Source organism: Cottoperca gobio, chromosome 10 (assembly GCF_900634415.1).
Source record: "Cottoperca gobio chromosome 10, fCotGob3.1, whole genome shotgun sequence".
In the NCBI taxonomy this organism is placed as follows: Eukaryota; Metazoa; Chordata; class Actinopteri; order Perciformes; family Bovichtidae; genus Cottoperca; species Cottoperca gobio.
In genome coordinates this window covers 11,895,456-11,917,475 of record NC_041364.1, presented here as the reverse complement: position 1 = coordinate 11,917,475, position 22,020 = coordinate 11,895,456, and the positions used below count along the sequence as shown (strand labels likewise).

General features: G+C 39.2%; 1 protein-coding gene and 1 pseudogene across 1 annotated transcript in view; both read right to left on the bottom strand.

Moving 5' to 3' along the window:
• Positions 1 to 9,501, bottom strand: part of LOC115014738 (solute carrier family 43 member 3-like) — an 11,420-nt gene extending 1,919 nt beyond the window's left edge. Inside the window, exons 1-9 of the mRNA XM_029441789.1 lie at positions 9,315 to 9,501; positions 8,843 to 8,972; positions 8,186 to 8,232; positions 8,011 to 8,087; positions 4,878 to 4,970; positions 4,650 to 4,789; positions 3,959 to 4,071; positions 3,706 to 3,849; positions 520 to 627 (exon numbers count right to left, since the gene is read on the bottom strand). Of these exons, the coding sequence (XP_029297649.1) occupies positions 520 to 627; positions 3,706 to 3,849; positions 3,959 to 4,071; positions 4,650 to 4,789; positions 4,878 to 4,970; positions 8,011 to 8,087; positions 8,186 to 8,232; positions 8,843 to 8,972; positions 9,315 to 9,501 (1,039 nt within the window). The remainder of the gene's footprint in view (positions 1 to 519; positions 628 to 3,705; positions 3,850 to 3,958; positions 4,072 to 4,649; positions 4,790 to 4,877; positions 4,971 to 8,010; positions 8,088 to 8,185; positions 8,233 to 8,842; positions 8,973 to 9,314) is intronic.
• Positions 9,502 to 10,628: 1,127 nt separating this feature from the next.
• On the bottom strand, positions 10,629 to 15,815 carry LOC115015021 (solute carrier family 43 member 3-like; annotated as a pseudogene).
• Between the last annotated feature and the right edge of the window lie 6,205 nt (positions 15,816 to 22,020).

The following is a 22,020-nucleotide window of genomic DNA, read 5'->3' as shown; positions in this document are numbered from 1 at the left end:
AATGATGCTGTGCAGCCCTTTTGCATTAGTTTAATGGTTGAACAGCCATTGGTGAGGGCTTGATGAATAAAAAAGCGAACTAAAAAGACAAAAACATTTTGTAAGAGGAGAATAAATATGAGTCAGAGATTTTTTTCAATTTCCTAATTCAAAAGTTCACATAAAAATGGCTTATTAGTGTTCTATAAAGCATTAATAAAATATGTATTCACCATGAAGAAATCACTTACTTAAAACTCATCAACCCCTCATAAAATAAGCTTTATTTTGGATTTTTTTTTTTTATAATTATGTTTCTAATTGAATTCTATTAAAAGGGAACATGACATGAGGTTAGTGTTTAGTGCATTTAGTGCACTTTTTATCCATTACAGTTAGTAATGTCTTTCTCAATAAATATTTATTGTTTCCTTAGACATGCTAGAGCCCAGAGAGCACACCTGAGACACACTGATTATGTCTGCCAAGGCTGTGTCATGTTGGGTTAATTACTAGTCCTTATTAACATTCGATTTTTACCTTCAGCACGAGGTTTGCCCTTTAATCTGTCCATGATGAGACCGTTCCAGGGAGCACACAAGATGCCACACAGCTGTGTTATAGCAAAGGCATTGGTGTACTGGTTCACTGCAGGGACACACAAGCAAGGACAAGATGGTTAGAAACAAAAGACTCAACAACAGTTCAACAAATCTGCCACAATATTAGATAACAGTATTTTCTATCCTCTATTCAGCTTCTTGCTCATTAATTGAATAAGACTCAAATGTTTCTGCTACAGCCTCTGCTGTTATTCAGGGATGCACTTTTCAGCCTCACCCCACTAGGATTTGTCCGTACTGTTGGGGATTCCTTTGTCTGGATTGGTCAATAGACCTGTAATGTAATGCCAGGCATTCCCAGGCCGGCTCCTATCAGAGGTTTTTAGGATTTGTTTTTAGGATTGGGCAGGGATTGGTTTGTTTTGGGTGTTGTATTTTCTTTTGTGAATTGAACGTTGTTGTTGTGCCTTAAATCAATATAAATTGGCAGGTATTTGTTTCGCCTATATTTTCTTTCGGTTTTTAGCCAGTTGAACAGCTGTGAATTTGATTTAGTATATGTAGATTGTTTTGTGTGTTGCTTATTCGGCACTGGTCTTTGTTGTCTGTTTTCTGTGAGCTTTTAAAAACGTAAATGTACGCCTGATTACATCGGGCTTATGACCTTCCCTTAACCCTCGACTCCATAGGAATGTAAAAGTTTCATATCGTGCAGCATCATTTAAAATATACTCCATGATCCAACTTCTCTTTTTGTGCCTTTAAGCTCACTTTTCCATTTGAATCTATTATTTTAGCTTTTAAAAAGCATGACATGCAAACAGCTCTTGACACTCTGCTTACAGCTTCAAATGAGCAGAACTTGCTTTGGATGTACGGCTGATGACCTCTGAGATGATATCACTTGGCTGTATGTCACCTTCATCCTTATTATTGTCATCATTGTTCTCTTCTTTAGAACTTCTCATTACCTATTTAATCCAATCCTCTTCCTTGTTGTTTCTTGAACAAAGTCCTCAAATTCCACACATTTGGGCATGGATCATCTTTTTTATCTTCAAGAAGTGGTGATATTTCGTCATTAAACTCTTCAAATTATCTTAAACTTCCCAAACATAGTTCTTCTTTACTCACTTCAGCATTAGCTTGATCTTTCTTGAGGATTTCAATCTGCTTCCGTTTACAAGTGAGCTGAGCTAGCTTGCCTTTTCTCTCATTCTCAAGACTTCAGTTTTTCTTCTCCAGTCTTTGCCTGGGCTTTGGCATCCTCTTCTGGCTATCTGTTGTAATTTACATTTCCTGCGGTGGCACTCTCTTCTTAAGTTTTTAATACACACAAACTGTCATGTTTTCTTCAAAATGACAGCTTCTCACTCTTCTACAATATTTGGACAGAGATTTTCAGGAGGTTAAACTTTAACTAATGACCACTGCAGCTTAATTGCATTACAGTTTCAGGCTGAATAGACCAGGTGTAGATAATGAAATGAATGCCGGCTGAATTCCATTTAGCTGCATGCTTTGATTTGAGCTTCCTGGTATCGTGCATGCTTGCTCACTGTCACGCTCACTGGGACACTTAATCTTAGTCAAATACTCGTGTACGAACTTTCCTCTAGTGCGCTGCAATGAAAGTCAACATGGCTCTTTTACTCCTTGATAAGTGAAGAATTGCTTCCATAATCCTATTCTCCCTAACGAGGAGTCTGTCCATATGCTTTGTATCCTTTATAAGCATACTGTAGTCATTGGCTCCGTTCAAAATCGAATACAAACAAACTATTCATATGACGTAAAATTGAGTATGTAATACATAGTATGTGGATTACGTGAGAAATGCCTGGATGTGTACTGGAGCATTATGGGTAGTGAAATTATTGGATAAATTCATGCACCCCAAGCACAGGAACTCACATATATAATGTACTGTAGAAAATACATATTTAATCATTTTAATTTGCTGGAAAATAATACTGGAAAATATCAAACTGAGTGGAAAAGGTAATGTTGGTTTTATTTGTGATAAACAATTTGAATTCAACGATTACTCGGACCGGTAACGTTGTGAAGAAGAGAAGGTGTATTGCTTAACTTGCGTAACATTGTGAAAGGTCTGCTGGTAATGGCGTACTTAATCCTTAGTTTAGTAGGCAGTACGTTTGTATGCAACTTTGAACACAGCCTTTGATTAATGTTAATGTTGCTCCGTGTATTTCTTGAAAAGTGCCCACTTGAGGGTCCAATCATATAGTTGCTTCAACAAACTGGGGTTTGTTTATGAAACGGGAAGACTATCAAGAATGGGTAGCTAAGGGAGTAAACCAGTTGAAAGGCCACAGGCGCCCATTGTTGATCTCATGCTTTCAAAATATGGCTCTGATAGTTTAAAACATTTACAAAAAATGGTGTAATGAATGTGATTTCCCGGCAGTAGGGTCGTTAAGTACGGCACAGATAGGGAAACTAGGCATGATTTCCAATGTTATTTTACACTATTTTAATTCTGCTATTTTATACTATTTTAATTCTGCTATTTTATCGGCTATTTAATTCTGCTATTTTTATGATGGTACTTCAGACTCATTTACACCAACACTGTGATTATTGTACTGTAAATGCTCTTATTCTGTCTAATCTTGTACTAATTGTTATGTTTTTGCTGTGAAGCACTTTGGGCTGCAGTTCTTGTATGAAAGGTGCTATACAAATAAAGCTTATTATTATTATTATTAAAATTATTATTAATAATCCCCGTTCTTCGTTTAAACCGTTTACTGGAAAACTTTCTTTCAAAATGAAAAACACAATTCTTTAAACATACTACACAAGCACAAACCGTAAGCTTGGTCAAAGACTAGTGTGCCCTCAAGGCTCCATAGCTTCATCTAACAAGTAAGCACAGCATTTTATAGCTTTTAACCAATCAGATGCCAGGGCTGACTGCGGACATTATTGGTCCTAATAAAGCAAATTGCAATGAAACTATCGAGCAGCTTATCTTTATATAAAATATAAGTTATTTACATTACTTCTCTATTGGGTAAATGGCTCTAACAGGTGTGTGTGTGTGTGTGTGTGTGTGTGTGTGTGTGTGTGTGTGTGTGTGTGTGTGTGTGTGTGTGTGTGTGTGTGTGTGTGTGTGTGTGTGTCCGTCCATCCGTACCCAGTGAAGGCTCTCCCTCCGTCAGACGGTGCAGCATGGGGTTGAGGGTGCCGATGAAAAAGTAATGTCTGAGTTGCATCACCGACAGCCAAAGCACGTGCCACACAAAGAGCCTGGACATCACACACTCACGGAAACTCTTCTCTGAGAGGGACGAGTAAAGAACAAAGATGAAGAAAATAGGATTCTTATTACTTTATTCTGTAATATTAAACCATGTTACCACAGTAATACCACAGTAAAGTGAACAAACCTTGTTTCACAGGGACGTCCTTGTTGAGGGGCGTTTCCTCTGTCGTCTCCAGTGAGTTACCATTCACTGTTGTCAGCTCTGAGGTCAGAGTCTTTGATTTACCGCAGGTCATCCTGGCAAAGGTCAAAGGTCACAGTGGGTGAGCCACAAACTGAGGGCATTGTGGGAGTTATTTGATAATTATTTATTTATTATTTATGTAACTCTTTAAAATGCATTCAGAGAGGCGTGGCAGGCTGATCTGAAAGTACAATTTAGAGGTCAGATTTATTCTCAAGAATACACTGATCATCAATATGTGCCGGACATGACCTCATTCAATTTAATGTGGCACACAGACTTCATCTGTCTAAAGTCTGAATCTCAAAGATGTATCCATCGGTTGATGATTTTTATAATTGATTTCAAAATTCACCTGCAACACTAGCTCATATATTCTGGTTTTGCCAGCAATAGTTTTATTGGGTTACTGGTCCTCCATTTTAATTCCCTATCCATGGGTTGGGCTTATAAAGACCAATAGATCCGAATCCTCTTGCAGCCATTTATGGTATCCAATATGAGGACAATCATCTTCCTAGGGCACACTCAAATTGTATCCCTTATTGTCTTAATTATTTTAGCAATATATTGATGTCTGTTTTTTTCCTTGAAAAGGAAAAATTAAAAATGTTTACTGTACTTTTGGTACCCGTATGTGTAGTCATCAGGCAGTGGGTAGGGAATGTGGTCTCTGGGTAGCAGGAAGAAAGTCCTGAGCAGGTGCATGACGCTGCAGGCGGACATGAACAGGAAAGAGGAGCGGAGAGAGACGCCAGCCTCGTGTAACAGCTGCAGGAGAAGATCACAAGATCAGCGTTACAACATGAGATGGTACAAATATATTTCACAATGAGAGCAGTGTGTGAATGTTTCTCACCTTGATGACAAGGAAGAGTGCTGAGGAAGAGTCAACGGCCCCGTTGTAGAGAGTGATGACGGTGGAGCGACGTGAGCCGAACAGGTTTCCTACCTTAAGGAAAAAATATTTATTAAAACAGATGTTGCATTTAGATTAAGTGTCTACATGTCTGTGTTTTTTTTCTTTATTTTTAGGATGTGTTTACTTGTGTTCCTGTAGTGATCTGAGTTTTTTGGCCTAGTAAACGTGAAGTATGTCACTGAGTGAGGGAGGGAGTGACTGAGTTAGTGATAAAGTCACAGCTCTACAGAGCCTTCTGTTCCTATATCTCTCAGTAGTGACGACTTCATGAGTTTCTTTAACGATAAAATTATAATTATTAGAGACAAAATTAATCTCCTCCTGACCTCAATTGGTAATGACTTAACTTCAACTGTTGGAATATTAAAAACATCTGTAACTCCTGAAATATATCTAGACTGTTTTATTCCAATCAACCTTAACCAACTAACTTCAACAATCTCATCGTCTAAACCATCAACCTGTCTTTTAGACCCGATTCCAACTAAACTGTTTAAAGAAGTTTTACCCTTAATTAACACTTCGTTATTAAATATGACCAACCTGTCTCTATTATCTGGCTACGTACCACAATCCTTTAAAGTAGCTGTAATAAAACCACTTCTTAAAAAGCCTGGTCTTGATCCAGAGGTTTTAGCCAACTATAGGCCGATATCTAACCTACCCTTTCTCGCTAAAATCCTTGAGAAAGCAGTCGCAAAACAGTTGTGTGACTTTTTACATAATAATAGTTTATTTGAGGTTTTTCAATCTGGATTTAGAGTTCATCATAGCACAGAGACGGCACTGGTGAAAGTTACAAAGACAAAAGGACAAAGGACTTGTCTCTGTTCTTGTCTTGTTAGACCTCAGTGCTGCTTTCGACACTGTTGATCATGACATTCTACTACAGAGACTGGAACATTGTGTTGGCATAAAAGGAACCGCACTAAGCTGGTTCAAGTCCTATTTATCTGAGCGATCTCAATTTGTACTTGTTAACGATAAATCCTCCATGACAGCCAAAGTCAGTCTTGGAGTTCCGCAGGGTTCTGTACTTGGACTGATTCTATTCACCTTATATATGCTTCCTTTGGGCAATATTATAAGGAACCACTCTATAAACTTTCATTGTTATGCGGATGATACCCAATTATATCTATCAATTAAACCAGATGAAACCAATCAATTGGGTAAACTTCAAGCATGCCTTAAGGACATAAAAACTTGGATGTCTAGCAACTTTTTGATGTTAAACACAGACAAAACTGAAGTTATTATACTTGGCCCTAAACGCCTCCGAAACGCATTTTCTAATGACATAGAAGCTCTGGATGGCATTAACTTGGCCTCCAGCACCACTGTAAGGACTCTTGGCGTCATCTTTGATCAAAATCTGTCGTTTAACTCCCACATAAAACAAATCTCAAGGACTGCCTTCTTTCATCTACGTAACATTGCAAAAATAAGACACATCCTGTCTCAAAATGATGCAGAAAAACTAGTCCATGCATTTGTTACTTCAAGGCTGGATTACTGCAACTCATTGTTATCAGGTTGTCCCAAAAAGTTGCTTAAGACTCTTCAGTTGATCCAAAATACAGCGGCACGTGTATTGACTAGAACAAGGAAACGGGATCATATTACTCCTGTATTAGCTGCACTGCACTGGCTCCCGGTAAAATACAGAATAGAATTCAAAATCCTTCTCCTGACTTACAAATCAATTAATGGTCAGGCTCCAGCATATCTTAAAGATCTCATAGTACCTTATAAACCAACTAGAGCATTACGCTCCCAGACTGCAGGGTTACTTGTGGTTCCTAGAGTCACTAAGAGTACAATGGAGTTTGTGTTCGGGAGGCAGACACACTCTCCACATTTAAGAGTAGGCTAAAGACTTTCCTTTTTGATAAAGCTTATAGTTAGGGCTGGCTCAGGTTTGACCTGGATCAGCCCCTAGTTATGCTGCTATAGGCTTAGACTGCCTGGGGACACCTCCCTGCTCTCTTCCTTCTCTTCCTCTCTCCTCCCCTCCCTCTCTCTTCTTCTCCCTCTCTATCTGTATGCATTTATGTAAATGTATGTTACTAACTCACCATCCGGGGTATCATCCCCAGAGTGTCTGTCTCTCATGTGGCAGGTTGCCACTGATAAAGTTTACGTCAGGATCATGAATCGTGACAGCGCCTGCTGACCTGGTCCTGCTGGACACCGGGAAGCCTTATTGACATTTTCCTGGATTCATCCATACTTTCTATTTCTTTTTTTTCCAACACAACATAATTTCTGTCAAATGTTGTATTTGTACTATGTTGTTTATCCTGTACACACGACATCTATTGCACGTCTGTACGTCCGGGGAGAGGGATCCCTCCTCAGTTGCTCTCCCTGAGGTTTCTTCCATTTTTTCCCCTTTAATTTTGGGGTTTCTTTTAGGAAGTTTTTCCTTGTGCGATGCGAGGGTCTAAGGACAGAGGATGTCGTAACCTGTATAGTCTGTAAAGCACACTGAGACAAATGTGTAATTTGTGATATTGGGCTATACAAATAAATTTGATTTGATTTGATTTAAAGTTACGCTGTTAGACGGTCAAATTTGGAGTTTCCCCATTTGCTGTTGGTCTTTCAAAATAAATAGGCGTAAAACAGAAAAACTGATTGTTGAAAATAGAAGGATTGTATTCTTGAAATAATATAGTCCTCAATTAATTGATTTAAGGCTTAACGATGTCATGTGATATGCTACTTCAGCAAATTTTAAGAACAAATATTTACTGGGACAATACATTATAGACAGCATTGACAATCCCTGCCATCAACAATTTGGCAACGCTTTAGCACATTGACCATACACGACCGACTAGACATAGACTTTGGATTAGTTATCTGGTGAACACTCAGCTTTCCTCAACCTTTTAGCAAAAATGCTTAACATGTCTTGCATCCAGCTTTTCCAGTTTGAGGATTTGCTGCTTTTCTCCTTTTACAATTATGGTGAATTCAATATTTTTGGGGTTTCTGACTTTTAGATGGACAAACAAAACAGATAATCTTTTAAATCTTTCAAATCCAAAAACTGCTTCAGTACCTGCATGTTGGTTATTACAAACACAATGTCACCCACTGACAGGAGGGACACAGCTGGGAACAGCAGGTTGGAGAAAGCTGATGGGAAAATAAAAATGAGCATCCACAGCTGTTACTTGTCAGTATTTCTTTAGGCAATGAGGAACAGAACAAAAAGACAGATAAATGTTCCACACCTGCAGTCGAGAAGGCCACCATCAAGGTCCCCATGGTGTAAAGAAATCTGGCGGGAAAAATAAATTCCAGTATTGTGTCATTTTATTGGCATGAGCGCAAGAGTGATGTTTTCAATGACAAGATAAAGACAAAACAATGGAAGATTTCTCTCAAAATGTATCAAAAATCAATACACTTTCAGCAACTAAAAGAAAAAAAGTGACATTCAATATAATAACATCAAAGTAAACTGTGGCAATAAGTGAAGGACTCAAATGCAAACAGTCGACGCAGCAGGGTACTGGTTCAGGTGGCTTGAAAGCAAACACAAGATTATGCAACATTGTAACTACGAGGAACTGGCAGAGGAACAAAGATCTGGGCCGGTATATACAGAGAGGATGTTGATGATGAGGGTGGGCGGGGAAGAGCAAGGCAACTGCAGAGCAGATGAGGGAAGTGGAAACAGGTGGGAAGATGGGTGGGGCAGTCAGGTGATCGGCAAAGTGTGGACTTAGAACATCAGGTGGATGGATGGAAAATAGTAATGAAGGAGCATGGAATTAGAAATGTGTGTATATATATATATATATATATATATATATATATATATATATATATATATATATATATATATATATATAAACTTTAAGTAATTCATATATTGTTGGACTTACATTCCAAAAAGCCGAGCCACTGTTGTACCAAACCGGTCTAAGAGGAAACCAGTGGGCAATGTCAGGAAACAGAACAGAAAGGAGGCGATGGTGAAAACAAGAGAGAACTGTTCGTCCTGTCCACTGCAATCTGTGGACACATCATACATAAAGAAAGAGAGCGCCAAGGTTGTGAAATATTTGGTTAAACAGGATACACTTAAGATCAGAGAGGCCTGTAAAGAGAGATGTAATAAAAAAAACTTTTTATGCAAGCATGTCATCTGTTTAACCAAAGGTGAGATTGAAGGTGACATTGAAGGTCAGAGAGCCCAGCATCAAGTTGTAATTGATTATTTCTGCTGACCACTTATTTGTCACCTGTTATTAAACAGATGACAATAAATGTCAGAGAGGCCTTCATAAACAGTTTAAATTTATTTTAGAAATTGAGGTTCGTAGAAAGTAGTGGAGATGAGGATATCAAACTGACCTAAGACCTGCGTTGCATTGACTCCTGTGGTGTTGACGCACAGAGAGCTGAAGTAGCCCTCCGTCTTCAGGACAAAAACAAGAGAAGCCCATCCGAACAAGGCTCCAGCAAAACACAGACACTCCAACAGACCCGAAGCAAAGGTGAGGCAATGTTTCACCTTCAAGCTGTTCCCAAGACGTGACATGGTGCCTTACACACACACACACACACACACACACACACACACACACACACACACACACACACACACACACACACACACACACACACACACACACACACAGGCAGACAATTAACAAACAATATATTTTCACCTGCATGGACATAGACACACAGGTGGCTCCTGTCACTGAACTTGCTTAACAAAGAACATAAATATTATTCCGATACATTTAGAGAGGACTACATGTTAACATGAGTCTGACATTTTTATATTAAAAGAACCTGTACTGCACGACATCAATGAAAATGTACAAACATGACTTTTTAAAAAAGTAACCTCCTGTGAAGCAACACAAAATAAACAGATGTAATATTCTCCAGTCTACTACCATCTAGTACTCACAGTTCAGCCTCTGTAGCTCTTCCCAAATGTTCTCACAAACCACACCTCTGTACTCTTGCTCCACTCGTTCTTTATACAGGCCAGCTCGTCCTCCCTTTTCCTCACCAGTTCCCTCCTTCTCCTCACTCCCTGATAAGAAAATCTGCATCTTGCTCTGCGTGTCATTGCTGGATGTATTGGCACAAAGCATTGTAGTTTTGGATACTGGGGAATAAAAGTCTGCATTCCTCGGTCTCAGCTGCGAAGACTTTCTACACTCTTTTTCAAATCTGTCTCTCGCAGGTCCCCGAATCATTTGGTGGTGATGTCCTAGTGGTCCAGAGGTATGCCTTCCAAACAAAACACGACAATGTCTGGAGTTCAATACCAGGCTGCCACCATTTTACCCCTGAGCAAGGTACTTAACCATGAGTTGCTCCGGGGAGACTTTCCCTGTACTTAGTTCAATGTAAGTCGCTCTGGATAAGAGCGTCTGCTAAATGACCTGTAATAATAATAATAATAATTATTATTATTATTATTATTCCAAGAAATTGTTAGAAGTGTTTTAATGTATTTCACAGTTCAAAGGCATGCAGATCATTTATCATTTTACAAATAAACCAAACCAAATGAACTGAACTAGAAAACATAGTGTTCTTTGCAGCGCCTTACCATTATTTATAAACATGTGTCTCTATGTGCTGCCCGCCTCATGAACATACTTAAGACATGTGTGCTGCGTGTATTTGTTTGTGTGTTGATACTCACACCACACTGACGAAGGCTGCGTGGCCACCATAGAGGAAGGAGCGGTTGATGACCTGCAGGACGAAGGTGAAGTACTGAAGTGGCAGGTACGGGATGCAGGCACAAACTGAGAACAACACACACTGCAGCACCGTCACGAAGAGAGAAAGCACAGAGGCACTGCTTCCTGTTCACTCTCTTCTACGACCAGACACAAAGAGAAACATTGCTGACATGTCCACACAGACAGAACAGAGCATCTATTTGCTGCACTGTTTGTAGGCTTTCATTCCAACTAAACACTAGAGATTAGGCCTTCAATGGTTTCCTGGGTAATGTGTGCACATTTCATGATATGTATTACCATATTTAACACACATTCTTTCTTATTCAAAGTGTAAAATATATTTGGTTGAGGTGTATGACATTAATGTTGAAAACTAAATAGTGACTTTAAATTTGTGTAAATTAATTATAATAAACATTTGAGTTCCACTTTCTAATTAGCCTTTTTTATTATTGATGGGTTTATTGACGCTTAATAAACTATTAATGCTTTATAGGTCGGTAATAAGTCATCAATAAGAATGCCAAGCTCTGAAAATTACCTTTGGCTGTAGTTTATTTTTCTCCACCTGTAAACTGTGAATGTTTCATGAGTTTCTCACTTTATAATGAACCATCAGTTGTGCAGTCAAAACATTTTGAATTCGTTTGGTTTGGTGTTGCCAGTATTAATAACTTGTAAGGTAAATGGTCCAGATGCTCAGCAGATGAATAAAAGAGCGAGATAAAAGGATAACGTTTTTCAATGACAGTAAATATGAATATTAATATATTAATAACGTTTTCTTAAAAATGACTTGTTACTGTTCTATAAAGCATTAATAAAATATTTATTGACCATTAACCATTCATAAACTAAGCCTTATTTTGGAAAATATGGTCCCAAACTAAAATCATTATACCAGTCACAGCTCTCAAAGTAAAACCTTTTCTCACAAAATTTAGTTTTGTATACTAACTATTAAAGGGAACATGACAGTGACATACATTTGGACCGCTGTTTATCCATAACAGTTAGTAATGGGACTTTCTCAATGAATATTTATTGTATCTTTAGACATGCTAGAGCCCAGAGAGCACACCTGGGACACACTGATTAGGTCTGCCAGGCTGTGTCCCTTTGGATTAATTACTCGTTTTTATCAGCATTAGATTTTTACCTTCAGCACGAGGTTTGCCCTTTAGTCTGTCTATGATGAGACCGTTCCAGGGAGCACACAAGATGCCACACAGCTGTGTTATAGCAAAGGCATTGGTGTACTGGCTCACTGCAGGGACACACAAGCAAGGACAAGATGGTTAGAGACAAAAGGCTCAACAACAGAATACGGCTACGTTCAGACTGCAGACGAATCAGATTTGTTTCTCAAATCTGATCTTTAAAACAAACTCTCTACACTGTTATATGCAAGTGATCAGATCAAATGTGTGTGTCCAGAAATCTTGAACCTATCTGCATGGGTTGCTGTGGTAACGAGGTATCAGTGATGCAGCTTTCCAATGTGGAAGCATTCGCCCTCCAAACAACCGGGCTGTCATGTGCAGAACTCCTCCGTCGCACCAGACAAACTCAACAATGGAGGTGGCTGTTATGTATACATTGTGATGTTACGGGGAGGGAGCATTTATTTCAACGTCTGTCAAAGCAGTTTTGTTCTTCTCCATGTTGTCCTCCATAGGGCTTTGCTAGTAAAAGAATGGAACTTCTGTCATTGTGGATTTGACGTTATCCTGGTGGTCATTGGAAGCGCATTTCACACAACCTGCAAAAATGGTTTGGATCTGATTTGCAAACATAACATTTCATTAGATGTTTTGCTGTCCAGACTTTCTAAAATCAATCTGGATATGCAAAAAAATAATTTTGGGCAGTCTGAAAAGGTCTATGAGATAACAGTCTGTTAGAAAAATATTCTTAAAGAAACCCACAATGTCAGGTTTAAAATCAAATAAGGGTTTTAATCAATATTCTTGATCAAACTCACACATACAGGTTGTAATGCTATCGTGTTACTCAGAGGAGTGACTGTCCCCTCCGAGATATATATATGCATAGATCAAAGGAAAGAACTGATTCAGATCAGTTCTTTCCTTGTTTATTCCTTGTTTACAGTAAAGACAGATGTGCTGATCAATAAACTGAGGAATGTTCTATGATCTATAGTTTAGCAGCAGTTCACACTCCTGTCCTCTGCTGTGGCTATACACTGAGTATTTTTCCCATCACAGTCCTTCCTAGTTGAAGTAGTATTCATGAAACTTCATGGACCTAAGAAGGAAGTCTTGCTCAAACTTCCATTTTTGCTAAGACAGTCAGACATTTTGTACTGTTAGTGTGCGTTTACCCAGTGAAGGCTCTCCAGCCGTCAGACGCAGCAGCATGGGGTTGAGGGTGCCCATGAAGAGGTAATGTCTGAGCTGCATCACCGAAAGCCAAACCGTGTGCCACACAAAGAGCCTGGACATCAAACACTCACGGAAACTCTTCTCTGAGAGAGATGAGGGGAGAATACAGAGATGGATAAGTGAAGAAGAAAGACTAAGATGAACAGAAATAGGCATAATGTATAATTATTTTATTATGTTACATTAACTATGTAGGCTATTAATCCATGCCACAGTAAAGTGAACACACCTTGTTTCACAGGGACGTCCTCGACTTCCTCTGCCGTCGTCTGTGAGTTACCATTCGCTGTTATGTGCTCTAAAGCTCAGACTCTTTGATTTGCCGCAGGTTATCCTGACAAAGGTCAAAGGTCACAGTGGATTAGCCAGACGTTCTTTGATAATTATTTACCTAAAAAAATAGGTTTCAAGTCATAACCAGCTATAATCACATAACAGGATATGAAGGATATTTATAAGTAATGTGGAACGACGATGATGTGAAAATTAAATGTGCTGGTAAGATATTAAACATTTGATTGTTTTTGCTAGAAACTTTAATTCGACAGTTGTTTGTTTGCCTTTCAATATTTGCAAGTTAATTTATTAACTATTAACCAGTTTTTTTGGATGGAGGAAGCTCAGTGTTGGTTAGACTTTGTTGGGTTTATCACTGACGACGTGTCCAGGTTGGACCTCATGATATCAAAGAACTAACTAAGTGTACCGAAGCCAGTGACACCCAGGAAGAGGCTGGATTACAACTGCAAATAGTATGTTGACGACTGGAGAGACAATGAACAGACGGCAACCGGAGCAGGATGGGTTAGCAGCTCTCGAGAGGGAGCACCCACAAATATGCTACAAAAAGCCTTTCAGAGATTAAGGGGGAGGTGTAGGGCAGGATTAGCACCCTGTGCTGTGGCTGGATCTTGCTACACCCAAAACTTGTTTTTTTCAAACTGTAAGAGTACACTGAAAATAACATGCCCTATTTACATTTGATGTATCCCTGTATGTATGGTGTTGATGTGTGTGTGGTTTCTTGGAGATTTGTACCCGTATGTGTAGTCATCAGGCAGCGGGTAGGGAATGTGGTCTCTGGGGAGCAGGAAGAAAGTCCTGAGCAGGTGAATGACACTGCAGGCGGACAGGAAGAGGAAGGAGGGAAGGAGAAAGACGCCAGCTTCATCTAACAGCTGCAGAAGACATTAAGATCATTGATAAAAAATGTGATGGGACAAATATATTTCATATTAAGAGCAGTGTGTGAATGTTTCTCACCTTGATGACAAGGAAGACTGCTGAGGAAGAGTCAACGGCCCCGTTAAAGAAAGTGATGACGGTGGAGCGACGTGAGCCGAACAGGTTTCCTACCTTTAGGAGAGAATGTTGCATTTAATTTAAGTGTCTGTTGTTTTTTGTTTATTGCATCTATTTTTATGTCATTCAATGTCAAATTAGTTCTTGTCGAGTTGCCTGTTTGAACATGAGGATGTGGTCCCAGAGAGGGCTTTGTATTTGTTTCCCCACAAGATTATGAGCTCAGTTTAAGAAAAGCACTGCAGCTAACAAAAGTGCACTGAGGGCAGACCCTCTGTTTTTTATCCAGTGAATATTGCGACCTTGAACATCAAACCTCTGCATTTTCAAAGAAAGCTCTGACAACTCAGTCTCAGCTTTCCTCAAAAATGGGGGATAGGACAATTGACAGAGAATGTATAGAAGAAGGTAAAAAAAAAGGTTATGTGACAGAATCTTACAGATTTTTTTTTTTTACAGGAACAAATAATAAAGGTTAAAAGTTAAATAGGACATAATTCAAAGAATCAAAACTTTCTCTTGCAAACATTTCCAGTTAAATTTTAGAGCAAATATCAATCATCAAGTAGTTCCTTAAACCTAAACATGTATCGATTAATCAATCAAAATGAATCAAAAATGTTGGTTTGATTTGATTAATCGCTAATCAATTATTATGAGCAAATATTTTTCAAAATTTGGATCCAGTTTCTCCAGTTTGAGGATTTTATGATTTTCTCTGTTTTCTATAATGGTCATTTTAATTTTCTGGGGTTTCTGACAAAAAAAGCAATTGGAATTTTTTAACTTTTACATTTTTCTGACATTTCAATTGAATAATCAGGAAATTAATAGATTAATCAAAACTGACAATAATCTTTTTAATCTTATTTTTTAACTCAACAGCTTCAGTACCTGCATGTTTGTCAATAGAAACAAGTTTCCACCCGCTGCCAGGAGGGAGAGAGCTGGGAAGAGCAGGCCGGACAACGCTGATGGGAAAAGGAAAATGAGCATCCACAGCTGTTAGAGTCACTGTTACTTCTTGTCAGTATTTCTTTATACAATGTGAATCCTGAGAGAGCACAAAACAACGAGACAGAGAAATATTTTTCACCTGTAGTTGAGAAGGCCACCATTAAGGTCCCCGTGGTGTAAAGAAATCTGGAGGGAAAAGAAATTCCAGAGATTTCATGTCATTTTATTGGCATGAGACCGAGACATTTTTCCAAGAACAAGATATTACAAAACAAAGAATTTGAGATGGCAAAATTAATATAAATAACGACACTTTTAGCAATTCAATTAAAAGAAAAAGTGACATTCGATAAAATAACAAACGTCTTATCACAGTAAATATAGTAAATACATATTCAAATGTAGCTTGTCATTCATTTCCTTTTCTTGGCCTGTCCTAAGCAAAGATCTATCCTCATCTTCACTTGCCGCATCTTGTCCAACTATTTGCGTTCCTTGGCCTTTTATTTTTCCTCGACCCTCTTAAGTGGAAACTAATAACTAAACTAGTGAAAGTTTGCTAGTGTGGATTAAGATATATATGGGGCAACAAACTGGGCGGTCTGTGGTGTTAAGTTATATGAAATTCTCTGAGGCTTTGGGGGGGCTTCTGCACCAAAACAATTATTTCTGGTATTCCTCAATCCTCTGGAAATTAATGGTCCTGACCTTTCCATTCTCTTAATTTTCCTCTTTACAGTTCTATTGCCTTTTACTGCTTTGTTTTCTGTCTCTACATTTTCTTTTGCTAAGTGTCGCCTCTGATATGTAGGCGTTTCTATTGCTGTCTGGAGACACAGTGGCGGTTGTCGACCAATATCACTAGGGGGTCTGGCTGGGGCCAAGTGTTTTGTTAGAGGGGCACATTCAACCTGAGGTACATTCAACCCGGGACAAAAGAGACAAAGCAGTATTCTAGCCTTCAATATTTTTGTTAGGTATAAACGATAGCGCACAACATGTACCTGACGTGTACCACTACACTCGCTGTCTTTGGAGCGTCCGCCCCCGTTCCTTCTTTCACATAATGGTATGATCCTAGTCTGTCCTTGCATGTGATTGACCGCATGGTGTGCTCATCAAAATAAAGTCCCGCCCCTGCCTGGATCATCGCAAAAAAAATCAGTACTTTTTATTATTGTACAATCGTTTTTCGTAGGGGGGGCCCCCCACCCCCCAGAACCGCCACTGTGGAAACGTCAGCGACTTTACACCCCTTGAGGGAGCTACTGTGATCTCCTGTATGCCTTCTTGCTTCTATCTGTCATACATGCCCCTTTTTACTTCACAAGAGCATGTATACTTATCCACATACACACCAACATTTCACATAAACACAAACAATAAAAATAAATTCCATATGAGAAAACAATTGTTTTTGTAAGCAAATAGATGTGGGAATCCCTCAGAGGGATATACCAGACAGATGAAATAACAGCAATAATTGCCTCTTTGCACTGCAGCATTAGCTTAGGCCCACAGGCAGAGACAGTCACAGCCATGTCTGGAGGTGAAGAGGACAGAAGCCTAATTGTCTTTAATGAAAATATGTTTGGTTTACTAAAAGGTATTTTATATTATTTATTATGTCATGAGTTAGCCTGCTTTGTGGTAACCTTTTTAAAGTCAGCAAACTAAATTGGTTGGAAAGTCTGAAGTGATTCAAATAAATTAATATTACATTTAAGTGTGTTTTTTAATATTATTGAAATGCTAAATTCTGGCTATTGTCTGCACAGCTTAGAGACACACCGACTTTGACTGAATTTCTCTGTTCTGCAGTGCTACAAAAGTATCTTTGAAGAATCTTGATGTTTGATTGTCAGTTATTACTCTTCTTTTATATTTGTATGTGATATTTGATGATGCAGAGTTAGGCGATGCATTAAATCTTTGCTGAAAGAACAAAGGAATTTAATGTATGTTGGATTAAACCATCACACCTCGAGTCAAGTGCAGCCAACCAGGAGAGGTTCTCACTGCACTTTGCATTAGTTCATTAATAATGAAAAACCTCTTGTTGTTCTTTAATAGTCAATATTTTCCATTTCATTCCTGTTAACTACCCAGCTGTTGGGCTTTTAGTCCTCTTGTGCCACCTATTTCTATGTTTATAGAGTTGGGACATGTTTTTTGGCTCAGAGTGAGCGCTTACTGCTTTGCAAGGATCTTTGTAAACAGAGCATGGAGATCAACACGTGGAGCAGAGACGCCATGTAAACTGTGTTCGTGTCTGTGATGCTTGAGTCTTGGAGACTATTTGTCTGAGAGTTATTCATGTGCAATTTGGATGTGTTGGAATGTTTGAAGTTTGTAACTTTTGGTCTGAAGCTAGTTTAATGTGTGCTAATTTAGCTAATGGTGATCTGTGCTATTTCTAGCTAATTGTGATGCTAATGATAGCTAATTATTTTAATAGTAGTATGTGTGTCGTTTGTACAGTGCTACTTATATGTTATGTAAAGCCTGCATACTTATATGTGTTTTATTTCTGTATCGTTACAGTTTTACAAAGTAAAAGAAGAACAGTAAAGTCAAGAAAGCAAACCTTGCATCTTTATTGGAGGACTTATGAATGTTAGCTAACTGTCTAGCTACGCATAGGGATACGCGCTGTAAGGGCAGAATAGTAAAAAGACAAGAGCACGGCGGGTCCAAGTAATAGTACACTACACAGCCAATATGAGTCTACACTCAGGGAAAAACTATAATAATGAAGACACCACCACGCACAAAGAAGCAAGTGGAGAACAGCAATCAGAGACTGTGGATCAAACAGCCAAGTGGCAAGAACATCCTCAAGCCTCTGATAGTCATATTCATCCAGAGCAGCCTCTAGATCGTTTCAGTGATCATCAGCAACAAGTTTGTCAGCCACGAAAGCCTATGCCAAGGCAAAAGCAGCTCATGCTCAATTAGCTTATGCTGAAAAAGAAGCCGACGTAATGAAACAGAGGGCAGACCTGGAAGCAGGCATGCTAAAGCAAAAAGAGCTGCAAAGAGCTGCAGCTACAGCTGAAGCTGAAGCTATAGCTTATGAAGAAGCAGATGCTGAAAGTGTGAAGTTAAGTCGAGAACCCATTGTTGAAGGTGAGCGCATCAGTGCAGTCCAACGCACTTCCAAGTTTGTTCAAGTACAGTCTCAGTACACCTGTTCCGGAACGCATCCTACACAGGAGCCTTAACAGGTGCCTACACGGGAACCTACACAGGAGCCTACACAGGAGCCTACACAGGAGCCTACACAGGAGTCTGGACAGGAGCCTTCACAGGAGCCTTCAAAAGGAGCCTTTACAGGAGCCTACACAGGAGCCTATACAGGAGCCTACACGGGAGTCTACACGGGAGCCTTCACGGGAGCCTACACGGGAGCCTACACAGGAGCCTACACAGGAGCCTACACAGGAGCCTTCACAGGAGCCTTCAAAAGGAGCCTTCAAAAGGAGCCTTCACAGGAGCCTACACAGGAGCCTACACAGGAGCCTTCAAAGGAGCCTTCACAGGAGCCTACACAGGAGCCTTCACAGGAGCCTACACAGGAGCCTACACAGGAGCCTTCACAGGAGACTCCAGAAGAATCTTCAGAGGGTCAAGAAATGGTGACAAATGCTGAACCACAGGTGGCAAATGTTGAACCACAGGTGTTGAACCACAGGTGCCAATGGAGACGGAAGTGGTGAAAGAACCAGTTGTTGAGGAATTAGCTGTCATAGTGGAGCCAGAAGCCTGATCACACATAGCCCGTCAGAAAGTGTGCTGCAGTAACTCATGACTTCCCATGATGCTACAGGCTTCTCCAGAGGAAAAACTCACAATTGTCTTTTCTTTATCCTCTGAGAAGGTAAACATAAGTTAAGTTAAAAGTTAAGAATAGGTTAAAAGTTAGAATGAGAGACAAGAAGTCTGCATACCTCAGCAAGGCAACTATTCAACACACTTGGTAATTAAAACAACATTGAGTTTTAATTTGATTATTATTTGAGCATCTTTCACATTAATCCAATTTCACAAGTAAAAGATTAGACAGGGTGAACATGAGTGCAGTGCTAGCAGAGTGTGTAATAGTGGCATGTTGTTGCTCTATATTGTAAACTGGACATTATGCATCTCTGTAAAATATCATGTGAATTGAGTGGAGACTTTTATTTTGGCACGTATAGGTTAATTCAAGCATTTAGGTTCATCCAAATATTTGGGAAGATGCTTGATGCTTGAAGGCAATGTGCCTCAAAAAAGTGGTTCCTTCTATAATTCACATAAACCGGGTGGGTTTCATTGCTGGCCTTCATGCCTCCAATATGAGGAGACGTTTCCATGTCATGTTTAGATCTACATCACTTTAGCATACAGCAGTAGCAATGTGACTGAATGCTAAAAAGGCATTTGGCACACTAACACACTTTGGTTTTGGTCCAACTGGTCTTGCTTTGATTCAGTTCAGTGGTGCAAACTGAGGACGAAGGTGTCGGCAAGACTTCCTAAAGATGAGCTGCTGAATGTATTACTGCGCAGTGGCTATCCATTCTGCTACCAGCCTGTTTGCAAGCTGTTGCAGTAATGGCTATCCTAATAGAAATGGGGAAATCAGCCCCTTTTTTATGGGCTCTAATTAGATGTCAAGTCTGTGTTCCTGATGCTGTAATGAATATTATGAGAATACATAACAGCTGCACTTAGATCCAGCTACAACGTAACCATTCTGCCCAGCTCTAACATTTATGTTCATAGAGCCTCACCTTTACACCCAGCTACGTTACTCCCATTTATATATTTGGATGATGAGTTAATTATGTGTGATTATGAAACACTAATAAACAGTTACATCACCTAGGCTTGAGTGGATGCAAACTCCTATTCCAAATGTTGATTACATTTTATGTTGTGATGGCTCAGCGATGACACCCTCAAACACCCATTATATTAAAGGTTATGCTGTCACTATAGACACAGATGCATCCTCGGCCTCATGGAACATCAACAATCTGATCAACAATCTGAGTTGTATCTACTATCACATGCCTGTATTTTTAGTTGAGAGCCAGACTGCTCCCCTTTATACTGATTCACGATATGTGTTTGGAGTGACCCATGTCTTTGGTTGAACGTGGAAACATAGAGGTTTTTATCTTCTGGCAAACTAATCCAACTGTTGAAAGCCATTTTCTTGTCTGAAGGTAAGGACCTATGAATCATGTGATTCATTGTCATAAATCACTGCCGTTACTGAATCGTTGGTAAATAAATGCATGTTATGCCTGCAAAACAACGAGGATAAAGTAGCTGTAAAACATGACCACATAAGGCAACCATCAGGACCGTTGGTAAATATGTAAATATATTTTGTCCTCATGAGGGTTAAACATTGTCTATCTTCTTGTGTCCATTGTGTTTTTATTTTAATTGAATTTGCATGTATATGTATAAACTTCAAATTAAAAGTATTTAACTGGAGTAAACTGAATTGGGTTTCCATTTGATATAATTAACCTGTTGAATCCACACCTCCACTAGCAGACTGTGAACAAATCAATCTGACTGGGGTTCACACACCTGGAAGGACAACCTGGTAAATGTTTTAAAAGTTCAAGAGCAACACATTTCAACCCCAGAAAAACACTTCTGTTAATGAGTCAGTTTATTTACATTACTTATATAGAGTGTGGCTTCACCAGCAACAGCCACAGAGACAGTCCATCTGCAGAGAGAGCAACAGAGGAGCTTAATTCTCATGAGGAAAACTTACACTTGAATAGATTTCCTGTAGAGCATGGGTCTTCAACAAGAGATCAGTGACCCCCTAGGGATCCTCAGAGCCTGTAAAAAATCAGTCTATTAGCCTACATAAGAAATACTAGAATGTATTTCTTACCGTGTGAGCGGCCCGCCAGCGGGTCGTGTGTTTCGTTACATTTTCACAGAGGTTGTATCAATGCATACATCGTTAGAAAGCTTAGAATCTCGTATATTTAGTGAGCAAAACGGTTCTGAGATCACAACCACAACAGCAGATACAAACAGCTCCTCAAACTAGCAAGCAAAATCAAAGTCATAACATTGAGCCAACTCACCCATGAAGCCTCAGCATAATCCTGTAATTAGTAATAATCCAACAAAAACCCTCCTGTGTCATTGCTAAATGTCCAATAGATCAATTCCAGTAAAAAATATATTGATCGTCAACATCATCACATCATAAATGCCCATGAAAAGCTGTTGCAATCTTTGAAATCAGCTGATCGATGTGTGTTATTTTCCGTTTATACTGGTAAAACTTTATTTCCCGTGCATGTAGCACTGATACCATGACTATGACTATGATCCAAAATGGCTACCGCACTCTAAGCTATTGATTGACACCTCATTTGAGCCAATAGGAGCTTCCATGCCTTATCTACAGCCTTCAATAGCCAATGAGTGTCAACTTGATAAGGAAGTGCCAGCCCCTCTTCTTTTGTTTACAGACCAAGCTAATACCAACCAAGTCTCCCGATGACTGACGTATCGTGTAGCCAATGAAATTCTGAACAAGTAGATATGCTACTTCAATGTTTTTCTTTTTTACAAATGTTATTTTCTTTTTCAAAATTGTATTTTTTATATTCAAGTTCAGAAAAAAATATAAACAAATACATAAATATT